Consider the following 10,468-nt stretch of genomic DNA (forward strand, 5'->3'; position numbering starts at 1 on the left):
TGTTTTTCTTGTTTTTAAAAAACACCTGGATCTCGTTAATATGACTGAGTCATTTAAATACGGTTCTGGCTTACAAACTGAAAAGTCACTCCCATCACATTTTTACTCAAACCTCACAAACACAAACACACTTCCACAAACATGTGTGTTCATATACTATAAACACACAAATTGGCAACTGTATAATTAAAAAAAGGCTAATCTGCATAAACTGTGATCATAAAACCAAATTCATCTCAACATGTATTTAACAGAGCAACAGTAAAACAAAATGCAAGACTGTGCAATTCTTTTATTAGTCGTACTTGAATTGAATGAACTTTATAAGAAGCATTATAAAAATATGTTTGATTTACAAGCATGGATACATACAGTACATTGTGCATCACTGTAACTTTTTTCTCTCAAAGCATTCCATTATCAGATGATACATACAGTTTACCAAAGGCTATCTCAAGATCTGGATTCCATAAACCAATAACATGACAGAGAGAGAGAGAATAAGGACGATGAGACTGAAATAGCTCTTCTAAACAAGTGAATCAGTTGCATGCTTGGTTTGTGCTCATCGCTTTGATCTGACTGGATGAAATGTATCCTTCACGCTCACAAATTGGAGGATTTCACGCAGATGTCTGTCGCTTCATTTGTCATCCAAACCGCAGCTCACCATCCCGGCTTTGGTGAGATTTAAACCGAAGGTATTTGAACCCATGTTTGCATAATATTCAGAAGCACAAACGGCTCCTTCATGCTCTCCGTTTCATCAGTCAGCAGGTAAACGGGTTCCAAGGCGACAAATATGGTTCAGTTCCTGCAGTCAGGATACAGTTAAATGCAGTCTACTACAAGCTGCATTAGCTGCGTGACAGCATGAGTTTTAGTAACTGCTTCTGTTTAAGTCCGCAAGTCACCTCCTGCTGAAACTTCCTCAAGGAGACGCCGCGGTGTGTCCATTATAGGAGATCTGAGGAATACCATTACTGGAGTTGTCCAGGACCTCCTGTTAGAGACGCACAAACACAAACCTGCTTAGAAAAAAAACTTCCGACAGCAGCTAAAGATGAATCATGCAGTTTACTACCTTCTCTGTCATCTCATGGGAATGATGTAGCGAGTGTTCCCTCTCCAAGAACATCCTTTGCTGCTCCGAGCTTGCCAGACGACAAGTCAGCCACGTGGATAAGGTACAGGTCGAGATCCCTGGATAAGACCGGAAAAGGAAATTTTACACAGAAGTGAACAGAAAAAGACTCAGTCCCCAGAGGATAAAACATACTGTACTGGATGATCGTCTGATTTCTATTTTTTAGTGCTAGTATGGAAAGAGTTTCACTTATGAAGTTCTGTTGTCTCAGCCAAAGTCTGTATATGGACTGCATAAAAGATGGACGTAGCCTTCGGGTACAAGTGAAGCCGACGCTGCAATGCCTCGTTTGATTTCAGTTATTTAGTTATCAAGCCATCCATTTTCTGCCACTTATCCAATTCAGAGTTGTGAGTGTGTGTGTGTAATAATATCTATGAGAAAATTAAACTACCTCGCTCTTGATTTATGTCCTCGGTAAATTCTCTCCTAATGGGCTTATGGACTCAGTTGCTGGTTGATTACTTTTGAAATTATGGCCCCATTCAGAGACTTCTAGGGCATTTAATCCCTGACAATTTCTTTAAGCCAAAATGACTTTGATGTATCGCTAACTAGCAAATATTATGTCCCTAATGTGGTTTGCATGCTAAAACTGTTACATACCTACTAAAGGATCCATATTAACACTGGCATCAACATTTAGCTCCAAGCACAACCTCATGGAGCGACTAGTACGCCGGCAGACCTTCAGAAAAGAAATGAAGAGGCACTTCTTCTCTGAATAAAACTGACAAAGCTTTTTTGGGGAGGGTGGAGGAGCACTGGAGAGTTGTTGAGATAGAGCTGAGATAAATGTGATTAGCAGTAATAAGAAATGCTTGGTATACTGTTAGTATTGACAGGTGACTAATAAATAGAAGCTTTATCTTTACCCCCACATTTAGTCCCTTTCAAATACTTGAACAGAGACTAATAACATTCTTATCTTACGATGAAAAATAGACAAAGACATGAATTGTTTTCAATTGCGTCACATCAGATTGTGTTACGTCTTGCATCCTTGTTATTATTTTTACCTAGACAAGCCAGAGTCATTGCAGCCAGGTGAATTGTTTGCATCTTGTCTGGCCGTTTGTTCAGTGCCCGAACAAACTGGACGTTTAAGATCCCGGCAATGAGACCACAGATGCAGCACGCTGAAAAGAGGATCATCTGAAAGACAAGGGGGGTAAGCTGCAAAATTGAGACCTTATCAACTAATCTGTAAACCAAGTGACAAAATGCGATGAGACCGGAGATATACAAATTACTACTGAGCTTCCATCTCCATCATTCTGCTGTTTTGGAACGAGGCTGCGGCGATGAGTAATGCCTATCAGTCAAAATAAATCTCATTCGCCATTAGAAAATTGGATCACTCTCAAAGCCGACTGCCTGTTCCAGGAGCGATGTGCGGCTTGTAAATATGCTTGCATCACTCACTTGCTGTATTTGTGTGTGCGTGTCTGTGTTAAAGTGTGTGTCTGATTTGTGTGTTTAATGAATCGCATTTTACGGATTACTCCTCCGGAAATTGTGATCGGAACCGGGAAAACTAAATCCCAGTTTCAGAATCCGATTTTTTCATCTTTTTATTTATTTGTTTCTGGGTAGAATCTGATGAGAAAACGGTTAGACTTCCATCACCTTCTTATCAAGATAATAAAATCCAGATGATTCATATACTTCCCACTAATTGTGAATGTGTTTGTATTCCATCTGGAGTGCAAGCCCTCTTTCGCCACTCCCTGTGCAGATGCCGTTAGTGCCTTTAACCACATGGAAAACGGTATCTCCTATTTCAGTCGTTACCCAGGGAAGTGTGGAAAGTGGCTGGCAGGGGTCCGGAGCCAAACCAACCTAATGCAATCATCACCCCACAGGCAGACATGGGGAGGGCGCCGGAGGAAGATGGAGAGAAAAATGGAGAGAGTCGCAGCGTCGACATAACGGCCGGGACAGAGTGAATGGAAGAGGCAGATGGATAGATATAGTGATGAAAAAAAGGAAAAGCATGAGTAGGAGGAGATAGACAGGGAGACAAAAGTTGGACAGGGTGAGATGGGGGGAAAGAAAGGTTGAGGGATGTCTCTGTTACAGCAGATTGCGCTGACATTGATCCATCATTAGTCTCCTCCCTGCAGGAGACAGGGAGTCAGAGAGAAACACCAGGACTGGGAGACACTGAGAGACTGTAATAAAGACAGAAAGAGCGACCGAAAGGGAAGAGAGGTGACTGCTTGTCTCCTCTTATTTCCTCAGATGTCTCTCTCAGAGCACACTGACTGCACCTGCTGCAACACACACACACACACACACACACACACACACACACACACCTTTAGGAGTTCTTTCATTGTCGAATATGCAGACTTTGTGTATGCTTTGCGTTCAGTATTCCTTATACAGATGACTTTGCATCTGACATCCACAACAGAAGACATCTGCATCATAATTCCAGCAAATACTGAATGAAAAAGGCTCCCAGGCACGTGACAGTTAGCTTGACTGAGCTCAGCATAAAAGGTAGAAACAAGAAAACAACCTGGCTCAGTTCAAAGCTAAAAAAACAAAATCCACCTTCTACCTCTAGCAAAGGCTACAGGCCTTCTCGAACTATTTCCTGGTGTCTCTGCCTAATTCCTAGAAACTGGTACCATCTGGAAATAGCTCAGTATGTGAATCACTAACTAATGACCTGGAATGTGCATCATATCATTTCACTGCATTCACATAGGGCTCCTGTTGTTTGTACACTACAGACTAACAGACATTAAAAAAAAGGAAATTACTTGGAGAAATAAACCGAGCTCATTCAGTATCTATGTACTTACAATAAGGCCAGTCCTCTTTCGAGCACACAGCACTCCGCACATCCCGCAGACCAGAAACTGGAAACAAAGAAAGACAGCAAGTAAATTAACACCTCTGTGAGTTCAAGTTAGTTTGTCATGAGAAATTTTTAGATGTTTCTTTTTTTATGGCACCCGTCCCTGATGCAACAATGGGAAATGCTGAAAATAACAGTCATTGAAATCAGTTATTCACGTGTGGCTTTCTCCCTCTAAAAATAACATTTCCAGAAGGATCTTGGTGGAAAAAGGAGACACGCCCTCTTATTTTTTATTTCAGGATAATTTACACTGTCTGGTTATTATTATTTAATATATAAATGTTTCTAGACAGCCTCTCCGTGTTAGCCTCGCCTCTCGCCCTATGGCAGCTGGGATAAACTCCAGCCCCACCCCAACCATAGATAATTGGATAAGGAGAACAAAATGGATGGATAAATATTTCTAAGAGCCAGGTGCACTTATTAGAGTCCCTCAAGAGCTTTCAGCTCTTTATAAAGTCTCCTACCTATGGATCAAGTTGTTGAGCTGACACACACACCCACCCACACACACACACACACACACACAAATCTTCATGTGTACTTTAGGTCATTAAAGTACTATATGTACTTTATAGGATAATATTTGCCAGTTTAAAATTGTGGTTTAGTTTCTTGTTTCACTGTAAAAACATTCTTACAATCTTATAACTATACTGCCCTATTCACCTAATCAGGTAATTAGACAGTAGATAGATTAAAATATATGATTTTATCATTTTAGGGCTCTGCCTGCTTTCAAAACTGGAGATCTTTTAAATAGACAATTCTCCTGTTTTACAAAAACTCTCACGATTCAGGTTTGCTGTTCATTGCAAAAAAACAAACCAAAACCCAAACTGCTCCACTGTTCTGAAACTTAATCCAAAGTTGCAGAAATGATAAATTATTAATGCACACTGTTTCAACACAATAAGGCACTAAAGGTTGGAGAGTCAGTGTCCTCTAAAGTCACCGGTCAGTGGGTTACAATAATTCCCAGGTCCCGAAAGAAGACTGAAACTCTTGGACTGTTGGGTGGCTGACTCAGCAGACAGAGCTCAACAGCTGCGTGGTTGAACTCACAGACGACCCGTTGCATAACATCTTTGCAGGAACTTCATCTACACTGTTGGAGTCACGCGCACTTTAAGTGCACTCACGCCCAGATATGGAACCTATATACTGTGATATATCAGTAAATGCTTTTTTTTCTCCGTCTGATGCACACCCGCAAATTTACACTTAAGCAGTCTTTCAAATCAGCCGTCTCACACCGATGATAATGTTATATATGACTCTTTATGACTCATAGTGCTTCAGCTCCTGGCATTTATAGTAATTCTCAGCTATAACTGCTGACAGATAGACTATATATCCCCCGCTGGAGCGACTGTCACAGTAAAGTAGATGATTCAAGGTATGTGGCTGCTTAAGATGCCAGGAACAAAACTTTTTAAATGTTCTGAGGCAAAATCGAGACAATGAGGCTCAGAGCAGCGCAGAAACAGGAGCAGACACATTCAATAGACTGAGAGGACGTAGATGGGTCTAAAAGCTCCGACCCTTCCAAGCAATGAGCAGTAAATCAAGCATCAATTAATAAAGCCAATCTTTAGCTCCAGTGCGCCAGGCCAAATGGCTGTGTGTCTGCCAGCCTTTTATAGGCAAATACCATATGAAGCTGTGTCAGCAAAACCACGCCAGGTATTGAAAGTTTGAAAACAACCACAAATATGAACAGAAATTCCACTTTTTCAAACAAAGAATTTCTGTAAGCAGAATGGATTTATTTGATAGGAGCAAAAATATTTGGAGTCAATTAGTTTTTTGAGAAATTTTAGAGGGAAAAATACAAAAATCTTTCAGATTTTTCTTTGATTTTCTGCACATTTTAAATATCAGTGTTAACCTAGGTGCTGTAATTTATGGTGTATAAATATATTAAAGTTCTAGTCTAGTCCTTTAGCCCTTATATGACCAGAATATGTTTCCCTTATTTTGATATTCTAATGCTTACAGACATGCAGCACATGCTGTCTCTAGCAGGCTCTATAAAGAGCAAGGTAATTCCCTTGAGTTTTAACGGTCTCATCTTTCAGCACGATCCCTGGAGATACTTATCCTCTGGGGAAGTGAGACAAAGACAAAAAGTAGCGACAAGAGTTGCTCCAAGGACGTACACAGAGTCCACTCCAGACCGGAGAAGCGTCTCCCTGCTGCGGTTTATGATCGCCCCGGACCCAGCTGATGCCCACTGCTCCCAGGACGATGCTCGCCACACCCAGGCCCACCTCCACCAAGGACAGCAGGAGCAGGCTCCACAGAATCTTGCGGCTGGAGCACATCCTGCCCCGGGCATCTCTCCAGCTCCAGCAGGAGGGAGGCGCTGAGGCGGGAGTCCGCTTCTCGATGCTCCGAGGGCGGCGCTGCTCTACTGCTTCATATCCGACTGGAAGAGGCGAAAAAAGTGTATCCAAGCGCAAAGAGAAGACGAGCGAACTTACAGAAGCGGCTAACAAACTATTTAAACAAGGAGGTGGGGGAAGCGTTGGCTCTCTGGTTGGAGATTATTGTGGTAAAGGAGCGTTCGGCTGAAGTTCCTCTATGCACAACGCACGGCGCTGTCCAGGGTACTTAAACGCCATGGCGCGCGCGCAAGCATGCACCCATATACACACACAAACAGTGCACGCGTGCACATCCAGGGCCGTTACTAGGAGTTCGTGAGTCTCAACCTCCGCCCACAGCGATGAAACGTAATATATGGTGACGTTCGTTAAATGGAACCACAGACAGGAAACACCTGTCACTTAAATATAAATATAAAAGCTACACTGATATGTAAGTTTTATAAATGGATAAAACAGAACAGCGATTATTTTATCAAAAACTGAAAAAAACTTGTTTAGTTCTTGTTTTTTTGTTTGTTTTTGTTGTTTTCTTCAAACATTCTGGAACTCAGTTTTGTTCTCTTTATATATTAGTTCCAGCTCTGGGTAGTAGATTTATTTATTCTTTAGTGATATTTACAGTCTTTGATTAAGAAGGTGACAGCTCGTGACTCTGCTTTTCCAGCATGTGCATGTCTACAACCAGAAATGATTAACCATGTTTTCACACTTCTGCGCTCTTCTATTCCTGGATTTAATTCGCTTTTCTGAGAGTTTCACCTGAAGGAAGTTGCATTTAATATGGTTAACTCAATAACAGTGAGTGTTAGTTTAGATCGTGAGCATCTGCTGTGATCTCTGCTCTCTATCAACTCATAAATATTTAAGCAACATGGGACATTTTGAGTGACGTAATCTGAAGCTGATGTGGAAAACAAGACTCTAGAGGAAGGTGACTCGCTGTTATTTGTGAAAATGTGACAAATTTTTTTTTTAAATATGAATTTATCATGAAATTGAGCATGTGTTAGTTCTGCAAACTAAAAATTACAGCTTCTGGGTCAAGAAAGAACCAAACCAGTGGTTTATTAGTTGTTTCGTGTGTGCTATATTGAATTAAATAGATTGTTTAAGCTGAAGGACAGCAAAGCTTTGCAATCATGATGCTAATAATGGACGTTGGGTAGAAATTCATGTCAGAGCTGGTCTCTAAATAAAAACTTAACCACTGTAATTTATTGATTTATTTTGACCACAGTTCATACTGTTATGAAACAAGGGTTACAGATGTGAACTCCATCAGTCATTCAGTGCAGAATCCACACCAATTAAAATATCTCATACAAGCCTCATTTGCCTTATTCAAACCGAGGAGGGACTCAGGGGCAACGCTGGGGAAAATTCTCATAATACCTTTCGGTAAAAGACAACTGGTGACGATTTCAAAGTGTTGTGGAAGATTTTATAACTAAACTACTTCTCTGTGTCAAACTGTCCTAACTGAACAACAAGCTCCGCATTGCCTTATTGTGTCTACATGTCATATTTCAGCTACAGCACATGCTGATGTACGAGTTAATGTTTATCACACGGTGTTCTAACAGCATCCTGTGACCGTGGCAGATTGATGACTTGTGTCTATAAATATTGTAGGTTTACAATCGCTCTTTGGTCAAAGATACTGCTGTCGTTCTGTGTATTGTTGTTTGACGCCTTTGCAAAGGTAAATAAAACTTACAGAGACAACCTGATACCTTCTTTGTGAGCCACCATAGAACTGCACAGATTTGAGTGAAAATCAAAGTAGAGGTTTCAAGACACCATGTTTTGGGGGTTTTCTTTTACATTTGGCCAATGCCCCGCCTACTCATTAGTCACGCTAATGCTTTATCAGAGATAAAATTCTGAGATAAAGGGTTAATATTCAGGGTGGATGCATTCAGAAACATCAGATGAGTGAGGTCTGCGATTTAAAAGTGCCAGACACAGGCAGAAAACAGAAAAACGCCTTTGGACTTGTTGGTTATAAGCAAACAAAAACAAAAAAAAAAGCATCTTAAAACAGCATCACGCTGCTCCCAGCCTTTTCAACATTGCCTAAATATTCAGTAATCCCACATACCGCCTTTCCCACTACGTAAAATCAAAACATTTGAACTCACCTCCAGGAGATGGTAGAGCTAGCCAAGCAGCATAAAGATAATTAACTGATTCTGGCTTTTTAAATGTGTTTTCTGCACGTAAAGGTTTCTAACTGATCGATGATGGATTGACAGAGGCTAAGCAGCTGCTGTGGGATACAGCATCATCGAGCTGTGTTACTGTACGCTGTGCTGTTTCAGGGGAGTGTTTACTCGGAGCTCAACATGAGTTCACTTCCAGTATCAGCTGCTGCAGATGAACTGCATGGTGAACACACACAGTCCTTAAGTTTACTTTAGCCTGTAGTGTGCATGTAATCAAGTTCTGATTATTGCAAGGCTAAAAAGTTTTTTTTGCTGCCTTTCTTCCCCGTTGCTGCACATCCAGTTTGGCCAATTTTTTATCTTCTTATTTTAGAATACCACAGATCCGAGGAAACAGGGGCCAAAACTCAGCTTTTGTCTTCGATGATTATTTTCTGCTTGAGAAGAAAATTGGACATTTGGTTTGCTAATATATCATAATGTGCCTGCATATCACGATTATTCGGCTCTCAGTAGACTTTGTTGGGGAACTGTTTTCTCAACAACACTGTCATGGCTTCACAAGAACTGTGGACCTGAACACAGACACCGTGACGGTGTGACACTAGCTTTGCAGACTTTATTCACAGAGCAGCATAAGTGAGGTGAGTGTCCTCACAAGCCAGAGGGGACTCTAGGGACAGGTGAGTGAGTTCAAAGTGAATGCTTCAAGCAGACATAGAAAACAAAGAACAAGTGAAGTAAGTCTGGGAAATATTTAAATAGAGATTCTATAGAAGAGCCTTTGCTCTGTATTACTAGAGATACAGAGCAAAATATATACTGAGATCATTGCTGGTGTTTTCCTCCTTGGCATTGTGTGAACACACACCTGAATGGCAAACCTTCTACTTTTACAGAGTTGCTCACACTTGCTGATGACCAGTTAATTAAGTGCATTCGATTAGTAGCAGCTCACTGATACCTACCCTGTTGATTCCTATAGAGGCAGCAAGCGTGTACTCAGCGTTTCACACACTGCTTCTGCTTTTTGGTTTAGTATTTGTTGAGTACTAACATGTCATGTGTCATGTGTTGACAAAGGTTTTTTGTCTTGGTTTGTGTGTGTAGATGCTTTTGTTGCAGATGAAGAGCCATGTGTAAATGTTAGGTGCTGTGACATGGGACAGGCAGAAATGTACTTTGTTGATGACAACATGTTACACTAAGACTCTAGTGACAGCTGGGTTAAGACAGATTATCAAAAGGACTAATTTAGGAGAATCTTTCAGTGAGGTGCTTTGTTTTGAAAAGGTCACAGAGACAGATATGGACTAAGCTCTGAGTGTTCCTTACAAATGTCGGGAGAACGATCTTCCAATGTTTGTCTTTGTCAAGCTGTTGATTGAATTCTTGAAGTTGTAGATGTACTGAACCAGGGGGAGACCAGCTGAAATGTGTTCGACAGCCAGCTATAAAGCTGGAAATCCATATATGCTATGATTACTTGAATGATTGGAAATTATTTTTTGTAACTGTGTTACTGTGTTATGAAAGGCTATAGGAGACGATACACCAGGGATATGAAACCCATTTTACATCGTGGGCCACATAAAGACACATAACATATAGATATATTAATATTAGAAAATAAGTGCAATATCAGCAGTACAGAAATGCTGCTGTAATAAATGGAAAAACATCTGTCAGCATTAATCTTTGGGTTTAAATTGTAAGAAATAAATGTGTAAAAATACAGAAAAAATCATCCCGATACCTCATTGCACTCACACAGATGGTGCTGTAATTACAAAGCCGAATACCAAATGTGCTTTTTGGTGGCCCACTGTAGAAAAAACAGAAGAAAAAAGTCTGTAGTGAAAAAAGGGAAATTTTCTGTTATTTAATG

The 10,468-nt window shown here is 40.7% G+C and overlaps 1 protein-coding gene across 1 annotated transcript; it reads right to left on the minus strand.

Annotated features, from left to right (window-relative positions):
- Window positions 1–277: 277 nt before the first annotated feature.
- tmem196 (transmembrane protein 196) lies at window positions 278–6,735 on the minus strand. Its single transcript, XM_084920113.1, has 5 exons — window positions 6,185–6,735; window positions 3,964–4,020; window positions 2,167–2,302; window positions 1,085–1,203; window positions 278–1,003 (listed from the first exon to the last, which is right to left on the minus strand). Exons 1-5 carry the CDS (start codon window positions 6,347–6,349, stop codon window positions 932–934), a joined length of 549 nt encoding a protein of 182 aa, XP_084776239.1. The 5' UTR covers window positions 6,350–6,735; the 3' UTR covers window positions 278–931.
- Window positions 6,736–10,468: the final 3,733 nt, after the last annotated feature.

The sequence above is a fragment of the Perissodus microlepis genome, chromosome 22 (genome assembly GCF_051167445.1).
Source record: "Perissodus microlepis isolate ML-2025 ecotype Zambia chromosome 22, ASM5116744v1, whole genome shotgun sequence".
NCBI lineage: Eukaryota > Metazoa > Chordata > Actinopteri > Cichliformes > Cichlidae > Perissodus > Perissodus microlepis.

Bases quoted from the DNA above. Each gene is read 5' to 3' on its own strand.
- tmem196 (XM_084920113.1), bottom strand. From the start codon at position 6,349: ATGTGCTCCAGCCGCAAGATTCTGTGGAGCCTGCTCCTGCTGTCCTTG. The intron at 4,021-6,184 runs GTACGTCCTTGG...CTTTGTTTCCAG, and splicing joins CGGTCTGGAGTGGACTCTGT to TTTCTGGTCTGCGGGATGTG. The intron at 1,004-1,084 runs GTAGTAAACTGC...CGTCTCTAACAG, and splicing joins CCCATGAGATGACAGAGAAG to GAGGTCCTGGACAACTCCAG.